The sequence below is a fragment of the Carassius carassius genome, chromosome 44 (genome assembly GCF_963082965.1).
Source record: "Carassius carassius chromosome 44, fCarCar2.1, whole genome shotgun sequence".
NCBI classification, from domain to species: Eukaryota; Metazoa; Chordata; class Actinopteri; order Cypriniformes; family Cyprinidae; genus Carassius; species Carassius carassius.
In genome coordinates, this window is record NC_081798.1 from 11,797,570 (window position 1) to 11,825,182 (window position 27,613).

Consider the following 27,613-nt stretch of genomic DNA (forward strand, 5'->3'; position numbering starts at 1 on the left):
GGCTTCCATACCACCTCAGCAGTGTCAAAAACTGATCACCTCCATTCGACGACGAATTGAGGCCACAATTAAAGCAAAAGGAGCCCCTACCAAGTATTGAGTACATGTCCAGTAAATGATAATACTTTCCAGAAGGCCAACAATTCACTAATTTCTTTTTTTTTTTTTTTTTTGTCTTATGAAGTATTCTAATTTGTTGAGATTGGTGGGTTTTTGTTAAATGTGAGCCAAAATCATCACAATTAAAAGAACCAAAGACTTAAACTACTTCAGTATGTGTGCAATGAATTTATTTAATACACTAATTTCACATTCAATTTGAGTTGAATTTCTGACTAAATGAATTTTTACGTGAAATTCTAATTTATTGTGATGCACCTGTATATTTGAAGGCATTTGTCCGAGTTTTGTACTTAAAATGCTGTGAGTAGGATAAATTTCTTCTGCATCTCATCCAACGCCTTCGTTGCTAATTCCAAAATGTCATTTTAGATCTAGTAACAGAAGTTTGAGCCGTATATTGCAAACTAATGCAGTTAATAACTAAATTATGAGAGAGAGACAGAGAGAGAGGGAGAGAAAGAGAGAGAGGGAGAGGGAGAATTACCTCTTTTTGGCAGCAGTGTCATTTTTATCCTATTATTTACTATATTTATTTATTTATTTAGCCAGTGTCGTTGTATGTTATGGTTCTTTTGCTGGGAATCACATACTATGACATCTACAGATTTTATTCCTGCTTGCTAGGTTACTAAGTGGTACAGTGAATTGAACAGACAGGTTAAGGCCACTGCTTTGCAGAATTGTTCTAAAAGTTCTCTTGTCTATTATTATATAGCCGTGCCAGACAGACCACGGCAGTGATCCCTGATCAGAAGTAAGAGGAGTGTGTGACGCAGTGGGGTAAACTACCACTGCCTTTCCTTCCAACGGACAAACAGTGTTTATCATCAACCTGATCCATCTCAATAACAGGTTTACAAATGATCCCCAACTCTTCTGCTCTGTGCTTAATGTACAATGCTTTGCTATCAATCACATCCTCTTGTTCTTTGTTTTTATACAAAGAACACTGAATAGAAGAAAACAAATAGAAATTGCCTGTATCTGTAATCTTTATCGCCATCTCTCAATTTTTCATTTTCAAGTCTCAAGTTTTCTATCAACCAATCTGCCTTTCTTTGCATGTGCTTTCTTTTGCATATTTATGCATTTCCTCAGAGGAGGCAGTGAGTCCTCAAAATATTGCATGAGAAGAAAATCAGTAGAACAAAAATAAAACAATGCCAATATTACATAATTTAACATTAAAAAAGTGTATTAATCACTCATTTTTCTACAGAAACATTGTCCAACAGCGACACCAGCAGGTAAAGTTACAACGGGAGTCTCTCATCTCCCCTGATCCCATTGAGTTTGAACAGACCCCCAAAGCATGCAGTGGAATTGGTGAGGAGAATGAATGGGGAGAAGTTTTTTGAGAGGAGGTAATGTAAATAAAATTGGATATGACTAGTTATGGTTGGCTGTGATTGGTTCATGCAATAAAGACTAATAAAAAAAAAAAATTCTGGTAGAAACCCTTGAAGTAGGGCTGGGAGATATGGCCAAAAACAATTATCATGGTCTGGGTTGCCTGGTTATATTAATAATACTAATATCACTTTTTGTCTCTTGGAAAAGCAAATTTAATTTAGCATGCAGAGGAAAATGTTTTGTTCATTATCAAAATCAGTAACCTCTGTAAAAATAAAAAAAAATTGTAGCAACCTCAGTCTTATATGGTTACATTTATTATGACCAAGTTTATATATATATATATATATATATATATATAGACGGGGTCAGCAGAGCTCATTTGCATTTAAAGAAAAATGCTACAAAACGGCTTGCTCTGAAAAGAGCTGTTTTTGACAGGGTAAAAGCTGTGTTGTTTACATTACCATTGAGAAATTGTATTTTTAAGAAAATTATATTGCGATAATTATCATTATTGAATTATCACCCAGCCCTACCTTGAAGACTGCATGTCAAACATATTTATTAAAAGTGCACCTGTGAACATGCAACAAGGGAGCATTTGGAAAAAGAATTGGGCCTTTTCTCTGCACCACATGTTGTTGTGGTGGCAATTTCTGAACCACATCTTCATAATTAATGGAACCCACAGGACACACTCATCCACAGTCATGCTAAAGCTCTCGATCTCATGCCCATGAGTTCCCAGCATGTTGCCAGAATATCACAAACACTGTTTTCTGACAGCCTGTTTTATATAGATATAAACATATGTTAACCATCATGGAAAACTGTCCATGGCCCTCATAAGAGGAAAAACAGCTTCGTTGCATGTTATATCAGAAAAAAGTTACACCTCAAAGCAGTATGTATGACAAAAAAAACATGTCGAGTGGAGGACTGTAGGATCTGTTAATAAGTATCAATATGTGTCAAAGAGGACCTAAGGGATGGAGGAATATAGGGACTGATAACACAAGGAAGTGGCTTGTGTTGTAATGCAATGCCAGACGCGAGGTGAAGGGTCTCAAATGACTCTCAAAGTTTTTTTTTTTTTTCTGCCCACATCAGACCCACACGTCCTCAAAAGACGTAAGAGATCTCGGCAACAACTGGCCCCCCATGAAATTGCACCAGAATTTCTGTTATTGTATTTTCATTTGGCTAAATAAGTAGACAACATGTGAGTGTAATGAAATTAGGGTGTAACTTACGGCTTCAGCAGGTTGAATAACAATGTCAATCTGCACAAAACACTCCGAATGTTTTGAAGTACAAAAATAATGTGTTTTCAGAATCACATTCCAAATAAAAATGTAATGACTCTGCAAAGTGATGTGTGAAAGTTACACTGTGAGTTGTGAATTTAAGCTCATTCTGGTCAACAAGTTTGGCTGAGATGGAACAAAAGTCTGACAGCTAACCAAGGGCGAGCCAAGAAAAAGCAGGAGAGCAAACAGGGAAATGTAGAGAAAGCTACATGTCTTCTCAGGAAGAGAGAAAAGAAAGAAATTCTTAGGAATGTTTGTCATTCTCTCATTGCTATCTAGCTGTTTTTGTTTTTGTTTTTTGGAGGGATATTGCCACTTACACTGCTAGCATCCACTTAGTGTCAACCAAGATTGCTATTTGACTATTGCTGTAAAAGTATTTTCAACAACAGCTCACAAATAGCCATAGAGGCAGCGTATGGAAAACCATTATTGTTGGTGTGAAAACAAGATAATTTACCAAAAAAAAAAAAACAAGGCAAAGCTTGGACTATTGTACTTTGCACTTTAGAATGATTACATTCTAAGATAAAAGGTAAAACCAGGTTCCAATAAGGACTCTTAACAGCTACTGGAGATGTACTGTACTCCGGTTTACCATATTTTTTCTCATTTCTCTGTGTGTCCATCAAGTAGGATGGTGTAATCTTTTATCATGCCAATCGAAGTAAAACCACTTCTTTTGTTTTTGTTCAACTTTAGCTTGTGTCAAAAAAGATGCAAGTCTGGCACTGAGAAGCCAGACTCCATCAGTCAGTTGTAGTTTTGGTGGTCTGCAGACTGACAGAGATACTGTGTTTCATGCATGGCATCGATGAAAATATCCAAGCTGCTAGATTTGATTTTCAATTCAAGTCCAAAACCTACATACAAACAGTTTTATCACAAATTACAACAATCTGAATGCCTCAATGTGGAAGTTTCAATGAAGCTTCTTTACTACATTAATAGATTATAGGCCCTAAAAACAATATTTAACGCATTAATGTCCAGCTGTTTTGAAATCTGTTTGCATTTCTGATTAAAAACTCCAAAGACTCCTGCAGTATTATAATATCATAAAATTGGACAACCTTAGAAAGACTATAATTAAAATACTGTACTATTTTCAGATTGAGTGTTAATAAATTGCTAGTCTCTACAGTATTGATATACACAGTCTATTCTCTAAAACCAAATCTACAAAAAAATCAAGAATGTGATGGCAGCGTTGTGCTTTAAATACAGAAAATAAGCATAGGAATGAAACGTCTACAATGGCACCAGGCTTCTTGAGCACATTTGAGATGGGAAGGATGTTAGACCATTATGCCACTATTGAAATGGCTAAATCTTTTGTGAAATTCAGTTTTTTCTAGAGTTATAAAACTGCCAGTACTCTAATGCCAATACTATTCAATAAACCAGAGGCAGAGAGGCTATTTCTATTAGCTTGTCATAAAAGAAATAGGCATTTCTTCAGGGAGTTATAGTTTATAATGCATTGCTTGAATATCTCCTTGCCCCGAGGTTAAAACCCATTAAAACTATTTTACACATTGAAAAGTACTAAATAAAACTTGGTTGCACTGATTTATCACTAAGCCAACAAGTCATCAACCTTGTAAATGCAGAGATGATACAACCAAGCTATAAGAGCGTGAAATTGTATTTTATCGTCTGTTATTTTACTGCATTCAGCAAACATTGTCTGGCCTTCTATTTTCTGATAAACTCTGAATAAAAACAAAACACCTATCTGGTTTTGGAATCATCTTTCTAAATAATTATTGTAATAATATTGCTAATTAAAATAAATAAATAAATAAATGTTGTTGTAAAATCACATAAATATATAGTTCAGTCATGAAACTCTAGATGGCGCTGGCTGACGTGGCTGGGGCGTTAACTTAACTGATGATATTCAGAGAGTTAAACGACTTGGCACAAGCTGATTGGTTCATGCTGCATATGCCTTGTATTTAAATGGCTGGCTAGTATTCACTCGAGATTCCTGCAGCGCGCTTTCAGAGTTCCCTGAAACCCTCCACCTTCCCCAGCTCCACCTGTTTAGATCTGCTACAGGTTATTTGATATGCTATTTGTGCAGCAGCAGTATGTCTTGAATAATCATGGCACCGTATCGCCATATGCATTGACAGTAGCAAGTTCCTGTACTTGCTTGCAACAGCAGTAATAATCTACAGTAATAAACTACGGTAATAACCAGCAGCGATTCAGCAGCAGCGTAACAGATCTGTTCCGCCAAGACCAAATACATTAATATTGTCATATCCATCACCAAGCTAAAATGTTCATAGAGTTGTCATGATATTATTATTTTTAGTCCAATCAATTTATTTATGTATTTATTGTATTAGATCTTAACAATCATTGTCAATGTTTTGGATCAACAGAACTCTAGTCATCAGTTAGTGGAGAATTATATTCAAACTTACTCAGTGCTATTTTTGATAAGTGTAACCGGTTGACCCAGGATATCTTGCTGACGGGGCTTGGTGTGTTGAAGACCACTGTGAAGCTCACAGGACGACCAGACCTACAGGACATGTGAAAAAAAATGGTCAGGTGGTGAGATATACTGAACTAACCAACACGGGAGTGTTGCCATGGCCCTTTGAGTTTTATAATCTCGTAAAATTTTCATAAAACACATCACAACATGGTGCTCCCTTAATTATCAGTATTAATAATACAGTGAAATAGTTTTGCTGCAGTGCACCAAGGAGCCCTGGGGAGAGCAGCTGCCACTCTCCACAATACAGCTTGATCTCAAGCTAAGTCTGGATCTGTGTGCGGAGTCAGATTTTTCATGAAATGTGTGCTTATGAGAGGGAAAAAGCAGGCAGCAGAAATGAAGATAGCATGGAGATAAATATTTTGTCCTTAATTTAATCAAAGAGATGGTATGAAGGTCAAAGAGACCCATAAGCTCTATGAATGTGTTGGCATGTGGGGTTATGTGGAGAAGGAAGGAGAGGATCAGGCCACAAGATGAGGTGAGCATGCTGAGTTAATCTGCATTCTAGACCAAGGTGTTAAGCCAGGTTAATGGACCAGAACTTTTCAGCAATGCCTTCTACAAGGAGGAAATGAGCAAGCAATGATTGAGCACCATCTGCTTCTGGATGGTATCAGGTTTTAATATTAGTTATTGAACGAGATTGGCCACAAGAAACCCACCTGGATTTGACTTTGAAAAATGACAATTGAAAATGGGATTCAGTTTCTGAATTTGATCATTATAAACTTGCTTGAAGTGGAAAAAAAGCTTGCCGGTATCTGAGGGTGCAAAAACATCAAAATATTGAGAAAATCGCCTTTAAAGTTGTCCAAATTAAGTCCTTAGCAAAACAAAAAATAAAATTAACCAAAATTAAGTTTTGATATATGTATTTCAAATAAATATTTTTACAAAATATATGAAATTTACAAAATATCTTCATGGAACATGATCTTTACTTAATATCCTAATGATTTTTGGCATAAACGAAAATTTGATCATTTTTAACCATACAATGTATTGTTATTGCTAAAAATATAATATATATTTTCCCACTACAAAGTAATTTTAGTGCAATAGAAAGGTCCTGTGGAAGTTCAGTCAAAAATTGTTCATGGAACCACAGTAACACAGAATCAAACAAAAGCATCTAGGCTAAGATAAAAAGCTTTTTAAAATATAATATCAGTGCATAATTTAAGTGTTGTAATACTCTCTTGTGTAAACTAACTTTACAAGGGAAGTGCTAAATTCTAAACCAGATTCGATTTTTATGATTCCTATTATTTCATTTGAAAAAAAAGAGCAAGAATACACAAACATGTCAAACTGTAGATTTGCACTCTGCTTAATAAAGCTGTCCATGTCTTCAATGAGTCAGGAATCCATTCTACACTTGTAAAAATACTTTAACTTCATTTCTAACACAGTGCCTGCTAAAGAAAGACTCTCAGCAAAGGCTAAGGGACACGGAAAGCAATTCACATTCAAACATCATTAGAAGGTAATTGACTGGAGAATAAGATGACGCCCGCCTTGGCTACTGTCACACCAGCAGCCTCTGCCTGCTCGGCATTCATTTCCAGCCCAGGGGAGACAGCACTACTCGGAGAGAGCAAGAGAAAGGAAAAAGGTTGGAAGAAAAGTGTGAAGTGCAAAGGCACAGATATAGAAGAATGAACTAAAACCTTCGAAGACGCTCCGAGATAAAGAAATCGAATTTCGACTGAAATTCAGGGGATGCTTGGCTCCTTCCCAGAATGGCAAATGCAAACAACAACTCACAGATTTCCTTCACTCAGCACAATGGTTTCATGGGGGAAAATAAGTAAAAAGAGGTGGGATGGGGGAGGGCTGGTTGTTTGGAGCGGAGTAAGTGCGCTCCATGCTTAATTTGATTCTTGGGATAAAGCTGGGCACCCACATCGGTCTAAACGTGATAAACAGAATGGCCCAGGGTTCCTCCCGCTGGCTGATTGAAAATCTGGGTGGTTGCAAGAGGGTATGCGAGTTTATGTGTCTCTGTGCGGCCTGAATAAAGAAAAAGCAGAGGAGGCAGACTCCCAGGCAAAAAGGGCAGAATGGAGAGCAGAGAACAGACTGATTTATGGCTGCAGGTCAGTGCTGTGGCATGTGTGTGACATTAATGCAGAATGACAGGACAGATAGTGGAATGAAAGTAAGACACTCAGCTCGTCTCTGTGCTGATTGGAGAAGACTGTATATCATACAGGAAGTGGATTTGGACAAAGCACTCTATGCCTATAAGCTCTATAAACCCCATGCCTATTACTCAATTGACCTGTCAAATTCACACTTAATCCTGGGTTAACATCTTTTTAAAACTTTTTAAACTCTGAGTTAAGCAAAGTCTCACAAATGTGTTAGCAATGCTTTGATGTTGTTTATTTACAGACAACCAATCATAAAATGACTCAGTTCTTCTTACCTTATTAAATATGCATATGCTTTCACGCTGTGTTTAATTTCAGTGTGTAAGTAAAACAGTGAAAGCAACTGCATTAACTTGAGTGATTATTATTTTTGTGGGCTTTTTTTTTTTCAGAAGACAAAATCCAGATTTTGTGTGGCCAATCTGTATTTGTCCAATGAATGTTACTAACCTCATAAATATGCAAATATCTGAAGCTCACACAGGCAGTAGCACCACTACAGTGATGGGTTTGATACCCAGGGAATGTATTGATGTCAATGTCAATGTCAACTTTATTTATATAGCACCATTAAAGACAACAACTGTTGACCAAGGTGCCGAACAAAATATCAAAGCCTTCAATAAAAACAATTACAACATCAGGGCTCGCAAAATTTCAAAATCCCTGGTAGCCCTTCGGGCAGGTACTCCTGAGATTTTGGTAGCCCAAAAATTTATTTAACTAGCCCAAATAAAAAATAATAATAATTTTGTTTTGTTTTGAAATATACAAAATCAGATAGGAGTTTAAATGTCAATCAAAAATATTTTCAATACACAAATATCAACAAATATGAAGTAAGGAATTTAATTTCACTATTTACAGAGTATCTGCAGAATTTTAAATAAATAAATTTAAGGCAATTTATGACCCATTTTAAGAGCAGCACAAGTAAAATTAACAGTATGAGCGGCGTTGGACAATGTCTATGATAACATACAGTATTGAGCCATAAAATTACATGATTTATAGTTCAGACACTGGTTTTCACAAAAACAAAAATCTTATACAACATTTCTGCCTTTAGACCATTTTTATGAAAAGGGATAAATCAAGCATATAAATTGATTGTTTAGATTTTTAGAAGGCACGTTAACTTCTTTCTCATTTACAACTCTATGTGTTTGCTGCGTAAAAACGTGAGTTGATATTTTTTGCATTGATCATCTGACCATAAACAGCTAAAAAGGCTTGTTGGAAATTCTAATTTATTCTCTGCCACGAGGTGGAGCTTTACGAGCACTGATATATAGCGTATTCCCCGGTAACGGCTGTACACCGAACATCTCTGCATTCATAAACACTGCTTTATCAGGAATTATAGTTAAAAAGAAATTGAAATGCAAATAACACATTTTTGAGGACAGTCGGTTCCCTTCAGATAGATACAAATAAAGACATCCGCACCGCGTTTTGACTTGAAACGTAGCCTACAGCGCTCATATTAATTCAATGACATCATTGCCTTTCGAAGTTTAATCAAGCCGCATCGCAACTCTCGTCTTTCCGTCCCCAACTGTAAGACATCATGAAATCATAATTAAGGCATTTCTTATACCATTTAATTTATTTAAAACTTTTTATGGCCGTTAGGTTTGATACAACTCACTTTAGTCATTTTTAAGGACCGGCGGGAGATCTTTATTTAAAGTAGCCCGTCAGGTCAGAGTGGTGATACAATTTAGTAGCCCGACTGGAAAACACAATAGACTTTGGACGTAGGGCTAGCTTGTTTTTTTTTTTTATCCCTGATTTTACAGATTATACACACTTAAAATCACTAAATACACAAATTATCTAAATGCTAAAGAAAATAAATATGTTTTGAGATTTCCTTTGAAATCATGTACCGTAGTAGCAGTTCTGATGTACACCTTCTAGTTTCAACCTAGCCCTCTGAACATTAAGTCATCTCTGAGTGAATGACATCAGAGACCTAGCTGGATTGTAAATGGAGAGTAAATCAGCAAAATACCCAGGTGCTAGACCATTCAAACATTTAAAAACCAGTAGCAGCACTTTAAAACCAATTCTAAAACGGACTGGGAGCCAGTGCAAAGAAATTAAAACTGGAGTAATATATACATTTTTTCGAACACCTGTAAGAAAACCTGGCAGTGGCATTTTTTACCATCTGAAGACAAGCCAGAGATGACTGATTAATGCCCATATAAAGTGAGTAACAGTAGACTATTTTTATTGAGACGAAAGCATGAATCACTTTTTTCAAAGTCTTTAAGAGAAAGAAATGGTTTTACTTTGACTTGGACTCTGAGATGAAAAAAAAATGGTTTTAAGCACAGAACTAATCTGTTTATCAGATTTGAGAGAGCTATCAAAAAACACACCCAAATTGTTCACTAGTAGTTTGACAAATGGATACAGCGGCCAAGATCTAAACAAGAAGAGCTAAAGGCTTCTGAGGATTCAAAAACTAGCATCTCAGTTTTGTTTTCATTGAAATTAAGAAAATGTACGGAAATCCAAGCCTTCACATCAACAAGACATGCCAATATAGTATCCATGGCCCTCCTATCAGATTCCAGGAGCAGATTAATCGGTGTATCATCTGCATAATAATGAAATACAATAATATTGTGTTTCTTAAAAACTGACCCAGAGGAAACTTATACAGTGAAAATAAAGTCGGAGCAAGGATAGAGCCTTGTGGAATGCGACAAGTAAGAGGAGCAGCACATGTCTTGAATTTGCCAATATTAACAGAGTTTTTGTTATAAAGATAAGACTGAAACCATTTAAGAGCATTTCTCAGAATGACTGCTCAATACTCCAGTCGTAAAATGAGAACTGCATGGTCAACTGTGTCAAATGCTGCACTCAACAACAGCAACAGCACTAGCACCGCAGACTAGCCAGAGTCAGCAGTTAATAAAATATCATTTAAAACCTTTTCTAGTGCTGTTTCTGTAGAGTGGTATTGTCTAAAACCTGACTGGAATGCTTCCAAAATTTTGTTTCCATTCAGAAAGCTCTGCAATTGATGAAATAATATTTTCTCCAGAATCTTAGACATAAAAGAAAGTTTAGAAACTGTCCTAAAATTTGACAAAACTTTTGGATCTAAATTGGGCTTTTTAAGAATGGATGAATAATGCCATGCTTCATCTCCTCTGTTACAAACCCAATGGGTTTAGAATGGTATCAAGTAATATAATTTATACTTCCAATGCAGTGCAATTCACTTGGAACAAAAGTGTCATTCAAAATGCATTAAAAATAATAATTATAATAATAAAGAAGAAGAAGAAGAAGAAGAAGAAAGAAAGACCATTAAACCAGGGTTTGCAAATTTCCAGGGTGAAATTATAAAACCTGGCAACCCGGGATTATTTACTAACCCAGAATACCAAGAATCTGAATGATTTTGGATTGTGAAAAGCCAAAATACACCACATAAAATATTTTTTATCTTAACTGATGTTACCAAACCAAGCTACAATTCCATAATGTAATAAACTCTCTATCACAGCCAAATTTCAAATTCAAACAACATTGTATATTCTTCATTCACTAAAAATAAAAATTATGTCAGAGATCAACGTTGTCATGCTATATGTTTTTAAATCACTAAAAAGTATCAAATCATAAAAGCTATTTACAATTCATTTAAAATTCAGACATATATTCAGAATACACAGTATTTCCCGATCCCACCCTCCTCTCTTTCTCCCACTTCACTTCCTGTCAACCTATTGTCCTATCTTAATAAAAGGCATAAAAACACCATAAATAAATAAAAAAAAGCATTAGTTCAGAAATCAGATTACAATAGCTTTTTGGAATCAGACTACACAGTCCACATTCACACTGGATACTCATAAAACTGTAAATGGAATAGTTAATCATTTGATTTTACTATTTTCTGAAAAACGAATATCAGTTCCCAGTCCAAATGACATCATTGCATTATGACATCACAGCAGGCTGACGAAGGCAATGGAAAATTCAGGGAGTGTGACTGGAAGCAGGGCAGGGGTTCTAGTGAACATCTGACTGAGCAGATTGCTCTTGTGAGTTCTGCAGAATGTAAGCCAACCGAGCAGGCCTGAAGAGCAGGGGTCTGACAGATATTGGAAGGACTACAGGGTACTGAGCCGCTCTGGGCCGGTTGGGCTGTCACATTAGGTTGAGAAAGCACACGGAGATTAAACGTTCTGCTGAGTCTCTTCCATGCGCCATGGCAGCAAATCAGTCCCTTGCACCTCCTCTCAGCTTGCAAGGCACTATTTGTTTTTAGTCAGGGAGTAAGGATGAAATGAAATATATGTATTTGTGTCTGAATATTCATGCAAGTGAGTTTATACAGTAATGATATTAACCCTCACATTCTCCTTAGGGTCTAAAATAAACCAATGCTACTTATTGGAGAATAATTCATCCAAAAATGAAATAATTTTTTCACCCTCATGTTGTTCCAAATGTTCTTTCTTCTGTGGAAGGAAATATTTAGAAAAATGTTGAAAAGTGAAGGGGGTCAATGCTGTTTTATGGACCAAAACAGAAAGAATCATCTTTTGTGTTCCCCAGAAGGAAGACACTCTTGACATAAGGTTAAGTAATAAGTATTATTTCCGGCTGAATGATCCCAATTAATAAATTCAAAGTAAAATAACTGCTATGATTTGTATTATTTTACATGTAAATCATTGGAGTCTCTTTGGAGTCCTCAAGTATAATCTACACTGAACATGAAGGTTAAATGAACATCAACTGCTCAATGCTTTACAGTTCAGCTTCCTTTTCTCTCTGCTTCTCTCCTCTCATGTTCTCCCCATCTCTTCAGCTCTTTTCTTAGTTGAATCCTCCACTAATCTGTCTTCATTTCTCTTCCTTCCACAGCCGATTCTATGAGTGAAGTTTCCGCTCTCACTCTGCATCATTAAGATAAGCACATTCAGGTGCAGTGCACTGTGAAAAATGTGCAGCCTCCGCCTTGACACATTTACATTCACTGACGCTTAATGTGACATAATAATAGTACATTAAAGCCCCTGTCTACGCATCAAAGAGAAATTACACTATTGCTTCAAATGGGAAACAGCAGCTCCCATACTAAGTTAAATGAATTGAATAAGCTCTATGACTAGCCATAATGCAGCACTTCCCAGTCTGAAAGGAGCTGTGTAACTTTATCTCCAGCATTTCTTGATCTCTTGAATCTGAGATCTATCACTTAATGATTTCCTGTCATGCTATTAGGCTTGTAATTTGCTGCTTAAAGGTGACATGGGGCAGGCTTTTAACGCACGCCGCAAATAAAGCGGAGAAATGCGCTTTCATTAGGGAAAATTAACATGGCGCCGGGATCCTTCATCATCTTAACGTTGTTACAGAAGAACATTAACATTTTTGTCATCTGCCATTATGTTTCAGTGCCGCTTGGGATCACCTGCTCCAGAGAATGTGTAAGACTGCAAGTCTGAAATCCAGCTGTGGTGTAATTGAGACAAAATTGTTTTTTCTTGTGTAGATCTCAAAAGCCATTTAGCGACATGTCTTACTACTTACTACTTTCATGAGGCAAATGCAATCTATTAAGCGAACAAGAAGAAAATATGTTTTCTGAATTGGCTACAAAAAAACCCTGAATGCATCAGCATGTGCTCTTTTGCATTTTGTTGAGGCTGCTGAAGAAAAATAATTAACCATGTCAACATGCAAAGAAGCTTTTGCCCCGTTTACTTACTTGTCTGGTCTGTCAGGGACTTGCAATCGTAAACGGCACTTGTTGGCACTCTGAATTTGGTCCTCCTTGATGCGGATCAGTCTTTGCAGTGCCAAACACCAGTCCTGTGCTACAGTGGTGTTCAGATTCTATAAACACAGAAAACAAAGAGAATTATGATACTAAACACGGATGTGCTTTAAGAACTTGATTTCACAGTGGACATTAAATGATGACCCAACACCGTACCAATATTGTATAAAAATGCTGTTAAAATCAGACAATGAACTGCACAAGACCTATATTTATAATTTTTTTTGTTTTAGTTTTTTTGGGGCCATCCTAACTAGTCAGTTTAAATTTTTATTATATGCATTTAGCACAGCTGACCATATCGGAACGGACCCAAAACCACTTGAAAACCACTGAACACTTGAACACCTCCAAGTATTGATGAAATAATAATGGTTTCCTTCTCATAAACAAAATTATTAATATCTCCCAAAAGCCAAATCCAATTGAAATACATCTCCAAAATCAATGAGGTCTGCAGAAGTTCACTCGTTCTTTATTTGCTGTGCATTTATATTCTGATTAGACTGTGGGTAGGAATTAGTCATTTGGAGAAAGGCCAAAGGCATGGTTATGGTCAGGAAACCATGCAAGACAAAGCTCTGTTAGTGTTTTCACACAAGAGGTAAAAGAAGCAATCTAGCTGTTTTTGTACTGGTTTAGTGACTGTCATGGCATCAGGGGAGCTGTCCTGATTTGAGAGCAGCCTTGTGCTATGTAGACATGCTGCTCAGAGCTATCTCCCATCTGAACATTAACTCCCGATCAGATTATGAAGGTTTCCCCATGCTGTCGTCCAAATATCAAGCGGATGCCATGATAATCAATTGTTGATGTTGCCGAACTTTGATCACAATTTAATTACACTGAAAACTCTGTTACCCCAAAGGCTTCCATGTCTAGATGGCTGCATCATATGTGACTAATACTGCTTTTGTTTTGCTGTTTATTGTATTCTACCTTGATATTTTCCTGGATGTTGTTCTTTTCATCATTCTTTGACACTTGGGCTTTTTTAATAATAATAATAATTATATATATATATATATATATATATATATATATATATATATATATATATATATATATATATATATATATATATATAATATATATATATATATATATATATATATATATATATATATATATATATATATATTAAACTTTATTTATTCAAATATGTAAGTGGATATACTGTACACATTAACTTACAATACTGTTAAAATGCTTTGGGTCAGTAAGATGGGTTAGTTAGGTTCTGTTTTTTTCTTTTAAGAAACTGGAACTTTTATTCAGCAAGGAAATATTAAATTCATAACAATATTTATAATTCTACAAATATTTCTGTTTCAAATAAATGCTGTTCCATTGAATTTTCAATTCATCAAAGAGTCCTGAAAGATTTATCACAGTTTTCAAAAAATATTAAGCAGCACAACATACAATAATAATAAATATGATTATAAATCAGCATATTAAAATAATTTCTGAAGGATCACTGGAGTGGATGAATGAATTACACTTCATAATATATCAAAATAAAAAAAGTTAATTAAATTAATAAAAAAATATTACCCAAGTATACATTATACATATACATTATATATGACCCTGGAACACAAAACCATTCATGGGTATATTAGCCAACAATACATTGTACAGGTCAAACTTACTGATTTTCTGTTTTCTTTTTATTTAAAGTAAAGATCACGTTCCATTAAGATTTTTTGTAAATTTCCTACTGAAAATATATTAAAACTTAATTTTTAATTAGTAATATGCATTGCTAAGGACTTAATTTAAATATTTTCTCAATATTAAGATTTTTTTTTTTTTTTTTGCACCCTCAGATTCCAGATTTGCAAATAGTTATATCACGACCAAATATTGTCCTATCCTAACAAATCATACATCAATGGAAAGCTTATACAATATATTCACCTTTCAGATGATGTGTAAATCTCAATTCCAAAAGATTGACCCTTATAACTGGTTTTGTGGTCACATACTACAGTATATATTTAAAACATATGAAATGTATAATTTATTTATCACAAGCTTCAGTCTATGAGTCATTTTTACAATTACTTTTAACTAACTCCGCCCAATGGTGATTTTTAATGTATAACATCAGTTCCCTTCAAGTTCCCAATTAAAGGTTCAGAGACATTATGGTCCACCGAACATGTAGTAATGAAGAGTATTTACCTGGTACGTTCCCTGTAAAGTCCTCACAAGCAGAGTGACCTGTTCTACCACTGAGAGGTCATGCTGCAACTCATGCAGTTCCTGATACAGACGGGGCGGACCCAGAAAGATATTTCCTGTCAATCAAAAATAACCAGCTTCACTTATCCAGTACTTAAATTTCAAACCACGCTTTATCAGAGCATGAACCCCAGAGTGCAAAAAAGCACCTGCAATCCAGGGTTCTTGAAAGCTGAGATGGTGTTTCTGTGGATATGGGTTCCTGTAAAGGTGCTGAATCATTCAAATATGTAATCGAGTCAGGATGGCTTACAAAAAAACACTTTAGGATTTCCTATACAGCACACATTGCTCAATCTCAAAACACTTATCTGAAACCTGCACACTGGTCTAATGACATAAACGGTGAATTCTGAATGATACCTGACCTTTAAAAAGGAAGGCAGACTTACTGTGCTCTAAGTCAGTGTTTCCCAACCACTGTGCCTTGACAGGCTGTCAGGTGATTATATTCAGGTATTAAATATCAAAAACGTATTATATTTCATTATTATTATTTTAAATCAGTGCTATTGGTCATCGTTGGGTCTGTTTGTGGGGTTTACAATTATTCAACCAATGAAACATGGATGTTTGAATAAGTACAGTGTTTTTGTTTTGTTGTTGTTGTTGTTTGTTTTTTACTCAAGAAATACTGTCTATAAAGACTACGTTAATGTTTTTGTGTGTTTGAAGAGCGGAGAAGAGTCTCAACATTAGTTTTTTTTAAACTTATCTAAACTGTGGGGAACACTGCTCTAAGTTCTGCTTGAATATTTGCCCAAATGCAAATCGAAACAAAATCAAACGGCTTAACTTTTAAAGACTTGGGGTCTATGACAAAACTTTCATTTGTCAATACTCTCCAGTAGCGCCACTAACAAAAAGAATCGATACTGAAGACAGATCGATCACCCATTGTTTGTGTAGCCACACCAGTTAATGCTATAGGGAAGAGAAGCAGAGTATAAAATGAAGCCATTTAGAATTATGAAGCCCTTTAAGGGTGACGAAACGAACACAGGTGTCTCATTAGACGTGAAATGTAGCATCGATTTGAATCCCCATTCACTTTTTTGCGGTCTCTGGTCTCTGCCTGCAGAATCAATAGCCAAGGTGAATGTGCTCTACGCGTCCGACCGATAGCCCAGGAATGAGGAGTGTAATTAAATCCCAGAGCTGGATGTGCAGACCGCAGGACTGTCTGGCCTTTCAGCACCTCAGAATAATCAGGTGACCTGTGTGCAGAATTGGGGCGACGCGAGCATCTGTTGGCCCCCAGCTCAACCTAATTCTCGAAGTAGTGCTGGAAGGTCTGTCAGAGATCTCTTTCTGTCTCTGACACACCATTTCCCTCTTTCTCGGTTTTCTATACCTGTCTTTGTGTCTTTCACTCTCTGTCCAGGATTTCATCCACTTCTCTCTACACCTCTACATCTTTCTCTCATTGTTTTGTCTCTCTCTAACCTTTAGAAATGTAATAGGGTCTTTAACTCACACAGCCACAGAGACATCTGTCACTGGCACGACTTGATCAATAGCAGGCACATTTGAAATAAAAAAGGCACAGTGAGCCCCTACAGCCCAAACTGGCTGAGTCAGCATGCTCTTCTGGTTGCTGTGGCAAGGCCTTGGGCAGGCCTACAGGTTTGTGGGCTCGTGGCCCACCTTGGCCTCAGGTGAATGTGCTGACTTGTAATCCAGACTAATCCAGTTGGTGTGCCGCGATCTGGTTTATCGCACTATGGCATGGTATTCTGCCATTTCCACTAGTCTATCTCTCTCACACACATTGTCATATGTAAACTGACACACGCGCTGGGCGGCTGCCAGCGGAGGCCTATGCAGGCACAATACGGAAGTCCAAAGCCTAAAGTCAACAAAGCTGTTGCCAGAAGGGCAGCTCGAATTTGGATTTCTCATTCATATCTGTGCTTTTTAACTGACATCCATACACTGAGTTTAAACAAGTGTTTTTACACATATAATTTTAGCAAGGATCTGCCTGGCAAGTTTAAACAAATCTAAAAAATTATGTGCATAACCGCTGTGGAAACAATTCTGTGATAATGTCCAGGGACCAAAGTGTGATGTCAAATTAAAACTGCAATGTAAATAAATAAATATAAATGTAGCAATTAAATGTAGAGATTTTATCAATCAAAATATGCACAATTCATATAATTAATACAGCAAGTAAAAAATACTAATATAAAAACAATATTTAAAATATCATGATAATTATTTGTATAAATGTTTTGATGATTTATTTTTTGATAATTCAATTTTTATACAACAATAATAACAAATGATGATTATTATTGTCATGATTTAGCTTAAAAATATATAAATAAATAATACATAAAATTTCCAACGATAATGTTTCTCTGTGTCCTTAAAGTTGTGAACGGTCCTTTTTCTTATATTACTAATTGACATCCACATATTTACTTTGTCTCAATGTCATAAGTCTAGAAGCAGAATTTTCCAGCAGGATAAAAAAAAAAAAAAAAAAAAAAAAAAAAAAAAGATAAATTTATGCTAAAGTGTACCATCACTATACAGTACAGTATGTCTCCATTAGAAACACATTGTCACCCCCCAAAACAAGTGCTTGTGTAAAGCTCCCCCATCAGTGGGCAGGACCCATCTCATGGTTCACCGGGGCCTCTATGATTTGCAGTATGTCACTGTTTTGTGCTGCTTTACAGTGGCAGCAGCAGAGGGTCTGCCTTTTCCTGGAATGTTGGTCTATTCCATCAATAAATCAAGACACTAGGGCCTGCAGGAGATGAAAAATGAGTCCATTTTGAGGTACGCTGGGGGAGCATGGGATCTGGTTTGGACGAGGAGCCCCATGGAGTGTCATCACAAGAGAGCAGAAATGTGGCGCACACCAGGCAAAACAGGCTTGTATGTCTATGTGCTGCTATAAATAGCTGAAGATGGACACATTCAGACACAGTGAACCAGACTACGTCAAAGGTGTCTGGAATATAGCAATGAGCTTCCTGAATAGAGTAAGAGAAGACAGTGACACTGTCTCCCTTTTATTTCTACATAATAAAAAAAAACGAAACCAAGTACAGGCTCCATGACCAGTCTAGCCACAGAAAAAGGCTTTGAAAACAAGAAAATTTGTGGCACCCTTATGAGAACTTATCTTTCACTGTGGTCATTTTAGATATATGAGAGAGAGAGAGAGAGAGAGAGAGAGAGAGAGAGAGAGAGAGAGAGAAAGAGAGAAAGAAACATTCCACATTTTATTTTATACTATTATTATTGTTTGTTTTAAAATAAAATAAAATACTGTAAAGATACACTACTTTTCAAAAGTTTGGGGTCATCACCATTTTGGAATGTTTCTGAAAGTCTCACCAAAGCTGCAATAATACAATAAAACAGTTATATTATCAATAATTTAAAACAGTATCAATAATTTAAAATAGCTGTTTTCTATTTTAATGTATTTTAAAATGTAATTTATTCTTGTGATGGCAAGGCTGAATTTTCAGTAGCCATTATTATTATCACATAGTCCTTCAAAAATCATTCTAATATGCTGATTTGCTGCTCAAGAAAGATTTTTTTGATAAATTGAAATTCTTTGATGAATAAAAAGTTCAAAAGACAAGCACTTTTTTGTTACATTATAAATGTTTTTACAGTTATCTTGACAGTTTAATGCACATTTGCTGAAGAAAAGTGTTAATGTTATATATATTATATATCACTGTCCGCTACCTTTTAAATGGCAGTGTATAGAAAAATACAGCCTTTATATTAATAAAATAAAACAAAAATATGTCTTAAGTATTTACTATATATTTTATCCTGTCACTATTTTGTATTTCTTGTATTGATTATTTGGCAGTATTTCATGTCAAACAATCATGCCAGTACTTTAAACTGAATTTTAGCTGAAATCAAAAAGGGATATGGAAATGAGAACAGCAAGTTTTAGGGAGGCTTCTGCTGAGTTATTAAACAGCAGGAAAAGTACAACGGTAGATAAATTGGACAGACTGTTTTTAGAATGATTTTAGAGACAAATAAGGTATAGGGGGCATAAGAGGTCTTCTAAACACTCCTGCCCGCGAGCTGTCTGCTAGGCCCCAGCATTGAACATCTTCTGTCATCTAATTTCCTGCCTTCCCTGTGTGCACAATCCAACATGGGTGTTCCACAGACAACACCATTAATATTTCAGCTCGGAAAGCAAAAGGCTTAAACAGCGAGAACCTGTACATCCTGATAACACTTTGTACCTGAAGCTCTGTCAGCATATTTATCTTAGTACCCCACAATTGCTCTTTTCCTGTTCCTCGTCTTCTAACGCGAAACACAATAATGATTTGTAAGAGTGTTCAGCCCTGATTCCAATCTCCTGAACTTGCTTTCTCTGATTGGGAGTGGAGGTGGAAATAATGTGCCAAAACTGATGACAGCACACTGAATATGTTTGTGGTCTATCAGACAGTGAAATAAGATTGCTTAGAGTGCGCCTCTGTTGTTATTATCTAACCTGCATGAGATAAACTCATCTGCAGAGGCCATAAAAAGGTGTATTGCTCACAAGAAATGGTCAATTAATTCAAAATGTCTCGGAGACTCACATCAAGGATCTGTGTTATCTGATTGTTTAGAAAGTTACAGTGCCAACAGCATTGCCATTACCCGATCCCGAAGAGCTACCCGAGCGCTTGACTCCTCCGAGCTGATAGATAGCGTCCTTGGTCTGGGAACCCTCTTGACCCACTTCAACTACATGGACCTGCTGCAAGGGGGCGCTCCATTTTAGGGTGTACTTGGGACCTACTGGAACCAGACTGCTGATGTCAGGGGGGCCCCTGGTGGTGATAAGAGGATCAACATGTAAAAATGCTTGAAAACGCATAATTATAAAAACAAGGAACCTGACAGATCACAAGAGAGGAAAAGGATTTAATTTGAAACAATTCTGACTGAAATATACAACAAATTAAAAAAGGCAAACAATGCACTGAATTAAACTGACAGAAATAGCATTCTCTTACATACACATACACTTTCTAATGCTCCTCATTTTACTTAAATTAAATTAATATGCATTTAGAACACGCTTTTATCCAAAGCGACTTACAGTGCATTCAGGCTAACAGTTTTTACCTAACATGCGTTCCCTGGGAATCGAAACCACAACCTTGCGCTGCTAACACAATGCTCTACCACTTGAGCCACAGGAACAACATATTTTACTTATGAAGTATCTATGAAGAATATTATGAGGAATCTCAACAGCTATCCATTAATAGAACAATAGATCAACTGTTTTTTTCATATTTTTTATTTTACTGTTTTTTTGCTCTTATTTAATTTTATGACTGTGTGATTTCAAGGGATATTTATCTTCACAAGAGAACTTGGAACTCTCAGTTTCAAGGTTTTTAATGTTATTGTTATGAAGCAGACATTTTTTTACCATGCTTCTGGTATAATAAATCTTGTAGGATTTGTACTGGTCAGACAAAGTACAGGATGGAGCTCAGTCTAGACACAGTACAAATTAAGTAGGGATGAAGTCTGAGCTTTAAGCATATGCAACTATTATTTAATAAACCCTGTTTAGTTTTTATATTAATCAATTCATCTCTTGCTTTCTGCCCTTCCCTTCCCCATAAAATTATAGTCAACCCCCTGATGTCACATGGACTATTTTAGCAATGTCCTTACAAGCTTTCTGGGCCTTGAACATGATAGTTGCATTGCTGTCTATGTGGGATCAGAAACCTCTCGGATTTCATCAAAAATATCTTAATTTGTGTGCCGAAGATGAACGAAAGTCTTACAGGTTTGGAACAAGATGAGCATGAGCATATGCGACATTTGACTCTTGAGTCGGGGGGGCAGGCAAAGGCAAAATGCAAAATAAATCTTTTTCGGATGTATGCATAAAAATAATGCCCTACCACGCATCAAATCAGTCGATACAGCACAGACAAAAATAACTTAAAGAGGCTGCCTGTGTTTACTAAACTGTTGAGCTTTGACTGATTTGAATGCTTCCCGTTTTAAGTGGCCTTTCATTTCTAACCAGAAATGTGCATGCTTTTCTGATGTTCATTTAAGTTATCCATGTCTTTTTCAAGTGTCACTTGAAATGTGTCCATTTTGAATCTTTACTAAAGGTGAGACACGTGAGGAAATACTTAACAATCAGTTGTAGGACTATTCTGTCATAAGTTGCATACCATTCATTTCTGAACATTCTACCGTCCGTTACTGGAAATTAAATTACTGGTTGATGTGTCTTGATCTCAATAAAGTTTACACATGCTTTTAGTCTGTAAACTGGATATCGCTCAGGACAAACTTTGTCTGTGGAAGTTTGGCCAGGGCCGGTTCCTGAATAAATCACTGAGGCATTTTTGTCCCGTCCATTGCTCTGGTTATCACCAAATGACGAGCACTTCCTGTGTCTATTTGCCTCTTTAAGATGAATCGCTTGATGTATTCCCCAATTGTAAGTCGCTTTGGATAAAAGCGTCTGCTAAATGAATAAATGTAAATGTAAATCACTGTGTCAGTCACTGTTATTTCAAGAACAAATCCAGAAGAAATATATTACAGTAGTTCATTGCGATGACACAATGTTCCGTTATAATCAATGAAGCTCTCTAAACTACACAATGAATATCTTATTTACATCACGTCTGCACTTATGAGATGATTCTCGAGCGTGCAAATCTCGGGAGCTTTCAGTGGTGAGTGAATTTTAAAAACTCTGTTTCTGATTGGCCTTTGCGTTGAAGAAATCAACATATATTTCTGTGATTGGCTACATTGCTCAATGCCGCATAAACACATTGGAAAACATAGTTTGCCAGATGTTCAATTGCTTGTGCTTTCATTTGAGGGTATTTAGTGCTGTCTAGTACCCCCGTCTAGTAACCGGGCCTGTGCTTGGCTAACCACTCCAATTGCAGCGGGGCTGACATCAAAGATCCATGACTAACAATATGAGGGAGCAATTGCCCCCCACAAATGTTGCCCATGAGGGTGAGCAATTAATGAGAATTTTCATTTTTCATTCCGTTTTAGATTTTGGGTATCAGACAAGACTTGCTGTTAAAGGAATAGTTCACCCAAAAATTTACTAAAATTGTAATGATAATGAATGATTTATTACAAACATGCTTTTCACTTCACATGTCAATAATTGATGGCCTGGAGTCATGTGGATTAATTGCAGATTATTGTGATGTTTTTATAAACTGTTTTAACTCATTTTTGACAGCACTCATTCACTGCTCATCCACTGGATGCTCACATTTCTACAATTCCGTTCTGATTTTTTTACAGACCAGCTGTAAGCACACTGTGAAGGGCTGGACCTCCAGCTAGTTAGATGGTTTCTTATTATTCTTTTATTCTTGTAATGTAGGTTAAACATTACAATCACCTCTTTAAGATCTTCTAAATGGGCATGTCAAGTCGTGCTTTAGTAGAACAGAGACATACCGTGCAGCAGTAGAAGGACTAGCTCAAAAGCTTTGAGATTCAGCATCAGCGTGAGTTTTTCACTTAGCTGTTTACCTTTTGCACTGCTGAGATGTGATCAATGGTGCTGTCATAGATAATCTATTTGAGTGGAACAGAGGAGCGCCTTTATGCCTGTGATCTATGGGGATAATTATTGTCGCTGTAGCTAAACACCCTGCTATTTGTTCCCAGATAATGAAGGCCTATTTGACTCTGCCCAGTTCTATCTTGTGCCTTAGCCATTAGCAGCTAACCCCCTCACATTGACTGAGTCATATTGGGGAACGTCACTGTGATGCTTCAGGAGATTTAGGAGTCTGTATTTAGATCGGCTGATGAGCTTCAATCCGTCAGCGTGGCCTTAGAGGTGGGACGGAGGGACAAAGAGAAAGTCAATCGACCTTGTCTGGGACACGTACTTGATGTTGATGTTGGCACAGATGAGCATGTCACCGAAGAGAAAGACTTTTCGCTCCTTAGACTTGAGGACCTGTCCTCTTTCGCCGTACACCGTCTCAATCAGCGTCTCGCAAAGGATCAAAGAGCTCTGCTCGGAGTTCAGCAGCTGAAGAAAAGACAGGGAAGTCTTAGAAAATAGAGGCGTCCAATTACATGGCTACACACTTACTTATAGGCCACAGTGTGGCATAGAAGACACTTGAAGGTTCACAGGCAGTGCAGAAGATTGGAAACACAGCAGTACATTTGTAGCAGAAAAGGTTGTGGAAATACAACCCAATCTTAAATATACTCATTTCAAATAGGACTGAGAAGTACAGACTCTAATCTACAAACTACATAAATGTGGATGCGCATTACAAAAAGGGAGGATTTCTAAAAGTTGCAGTTATATTCTAAAAGTTGCAATAGAACTGACTTGTTCCAAACCTGTAGGACTTTATTTCCTCTGAGCACACACAAAAGAAGATAGTTTGAGAAATGTATCTGTGTCCATAGAATGAAAGTCAATAGTTTTAGTTATAAAAAACTAAATATCTTCTTTTGTGTTACACAGAAGAAAGACATACAGATTTGGCAATGAGGATGTGTAAATAATGGGCGAAAAAAAAATTTTTGGGTGAATTATAATTTTTGCACCACTAACATCATCAAGCAGAACTGCAAAAAGGCTGACTGTTTCCAAACGGGTTTCCTGAACACCACTATCTCTCAACAGACAGACCCACTCCTGGGCTGGCATGCGCACTGCACAGTTAATTAAGGCACTATATAGTCATTCTATATTTAACCACAATACATGAAAAGACAGGAAAAAAACAAATCATTTGTATTGTGTTAGGAGACAAACCAGAGTTCGTCCTCATTTCATCAGCAATAACGCACAAGCTGCATCACAGCAGCAAAACCCAATGTCCAGCGACTCAAATAAATATTGTGTGCTGGTATTTGATCAGTCAGGAGAGTAGTTTTATAAATAATGCATCTGCTTCTGTAGCCCGAATCACACAAAATTAGTCACCGGATCCAGAGGGAATTGGCAACACTGCTTGGCCTTTGTTGAAATGCATTGAAAAATTAGACCTTCAGTCAGTCAGAAGGCATGATCCAGGCACTGTGTTTTCATAGTAAGAGCGCCATCCAAAGGCTGAAAATATAAACAGAATGTCGTGGGGGAAGGACAGATATCCTTTTTAGGGACTTGAGAGTGTGACTGAAATGGTTTGTAATGTTTGTGTGTGTGAGAGAGAGAGAGTAAGCGACAGAGGTGTATGTGATGTGCTTGCTGAAGAGAGACAGGGAGACGCCGCAGACTTAGCCTGTGCAGCATACTATATCTGCCAGCCTACAAACTCAGATATTCTGAGACAGAAAATGAATATTTTATTGTGTGTACATGGGGTAATAGAACTGACTGGTTCACACTGGAATGTACCTGAAATCCCCGCAAAAAAATGGTAAGGTTTAAGCCACTGCACAGTAGGTATTGCACAACACACATGCTCATACAGAGTAAGAGCGGTTGTGCACACAGGGATACAGGTTCAAGACTTCCCCATCTATTTCTACTTTATGTTGAAAAGGCCATAAAGATAAAAACAAAAACAACTGGAGAAAAGCTGCCTTGCTGTCAAACTTCCTGGATACTGTAGGAAGCTTTCTAGCATGTTAACTGAAATTCAACTTCATGAAAAAAAAAGATAGTATTTTTATTATTTGAATTTCACTATATATATATATATATATATATATATATATATATATATATATATATATATATACAGTACAGACCAAAAGTTTGGACACACCTTCTCATTCAAAGAGTTTTCTTTATTTTCATGACTGTGAAAATTGTAGATTCACACTGAAGGCATCAAAACTATGAATTAACACATGTGGAATTATATATGGAATTATATACATAACAAAAAAATGTGAAACAACTGAAAATATGTCATATTCTAGGTTCTTCAAAGTAGCCACCTTTTGCTTTGATTACTGCTTTGCAAACTCTTGGCATTCTCTTGATGAGCTTCAAGAGGTAGTCACCTGAAATGGTCTTCCAACAGTCTTGAAGGAGTTCCCCGAGAGATGTTTAGCACTTGTTGGCCATTTTGCCTTCAGTCTGCGGTCCAGCTCACCCCTAAACCATCTGGATTGGGTTCAGGTCCGGTGACTGTGGAGGCCAGGTCATCTGGCGCAGCACCCCATCACTCTCCTTCTTGGTCAAATAGCCCTTGATGCCTTCAGTGTGACTCTACAATTTTCATAGTCATGAAAATAAAGAGAACTCTTTGAATGAGAAGGTGTGTCCAAACCGTTGGTCTGTACTGCAGATTTATTTTTGCAGTCTTCTTTGCTCATATTTACCATGTGGCTAATTTTTGTGACTACAACTGTACAAAGGAATGAAATGTCATGTCTCTCAGGACCACAGTGCTACATACAGTATTTAACCTGCTAACTTTCGGTTCCACTTTTTGAGTACACACTTAAAAATTGCATTTCCAACTTACACTGCTATAAATCTTGAATAATTTGAACACAGACTCAAATTTGGTCTCTTTTTAAAGAAGACACTTGGCAAATTATTATATAAGTGTAAAAAAGTGTAAATTAAACTTTAAAAAACATGTAAATATATTGTAATATTTTATTTAAAATATATATTTTTACAAAACATGATAAACTCTAAAACTGCTAGAAAATCAAAAACAAAAATCTGAACAAGCTGTGTTCCAAATTTGAGGTTGACATCTCAAAAAACAAGCTTTTAGTATGTTTTTGTTTGGGCCGCAGTACCAAACGTTTAAACTAGATGACCAGTGACAGTTAAACATATCTAAACAAACATATGGAACATTAAAAATACATTTTAAAACTTATATATGTGTATATATATTTGAATCAAAAATATATATTTGAAGACCCTTCATTCTGAGAGTGGTCTTAAAATGCTGAGAGAGAGAGAGAGAGAGAGTGAAAGAGAGAGAATGACTGCAGTGAAAAAAGGAGAGACACAGCGCAATATAGAGAGAGATAAAGAGAGAAAGTAAAGGCAAGTGAACCAAACAAGAGATACTGAAAGCAACTTAGACTTTCCAATTAAGTGTCTCATTTACTCTCTAATTCCTCTTATTCAGAAATGCATTTGTTCGCATTTGCAGCAGCTGGCCTGTGATATAACCATGGTAATGGAAGAGAAACATCCCTGCCATATATTCAGGCACTGCTGTAGTGCATTAACGGATCATCATTGCTCGCTGATGATTCTTTGAACAAAAAAAAATAAATAAATAAAATTCTGGCCAGGTATAAAAGGATATGAGTCAGTTATTTTCAGGGTCAGCTGTAATATCCAAATACTTGGCAGGCTGTTTAAAGGCTGTTTGTTAGGTGACAGAGACCTACAGTTGCCATATGAGCACACAATAAATTGAGTGGGAGCTTTAAAACACGTTACTTAATTGCGTTAATTTAGTCTTAGACAATTAATACAGTCAGGTGTACAGTTGCCTCTAAGATGCATGGCTCCAGTGAGACATTTAAAAGTCAACGCAGATTGTGCAACATTGATGGCTTATGTCGAGGTCATGACTGGAAAAAACTGCCTTGTTTTTTACATCATTAATCATGTCACGTTCTGACATTCTGGTGGACAGGAAAGTGCCTGCAGGCTGTTGTGGCTGGACAAAAGTGGGAATTTGTGAACTTTCTTGAGGTGATTTTATGAAATCATGAGGTGAAGGGAATGCTTGATAAAAAAATTATGATCAATAATATACAGAGAAGCTAGTATCAACATTTTAACTGAACACCTCTCTCTTTCCTTCTCTCTCTCTCTCTCTCTCTCACACACACACACACACACGGGGGTAACACTATCAGTCACACAGGTTAGGAGGTTATGATGATTCAAAGGGCCCTCATAAGAGAGGGGGTCGACACAAACACTAGGGAATGTGATTTCTACCTAGGGGGGCCTGAGTCGATATGCTGTTCACCATAGCAGTGCCCCTGCTCAGAATTATTTATGGTAATACAGTTAATTGGCCATTAGTGAACCTCCCACATTAAACTTCTCTAATACAAATTTAGTTTTACACACATGCACTAC

At 36.6% G+C, this 27,613-nt stretch overlaps 1 protein-coding gene across 1 annotated transcript in view; it reads right to left on the reverse strand.

The window, feature by feature from the left end:
* The window catches only part of LOC132126786 (rho guanine nucleotide exchange factor 10-like protein), a 105,187-nt gene that overhangs the window by 62,623 nt on the left and 14,951 nt on the right, over window positions 1-27,613 (reverse strand). The window contains exons 9-13 of the mRNA XM_059538284.1: window positions 23,457-23,602; window positions 20,194-20,366; window positions 15,478-15,593; window positions 13,216-13,343; window positions 5,228-5,328 (exon numbers count right to left, since the gene is read on the reverse strand). Of these exons, the coding sequence (XP_059394267.1) occupies window positions 5,228-5,328; window positions 13,216-13,343; window positions 15,478-15,593; window positions 20,194-20,366; window positions 23,457-23,602 (664 nt within the window). The remainder of the gene's footprint in view (window positions 1-5,227; window positions 5,329-13,215; window positions 13,344-15,477; window positions 15,594-20,193; window positions 20,367-23,456; window positions 23,603-27,613) is intronic.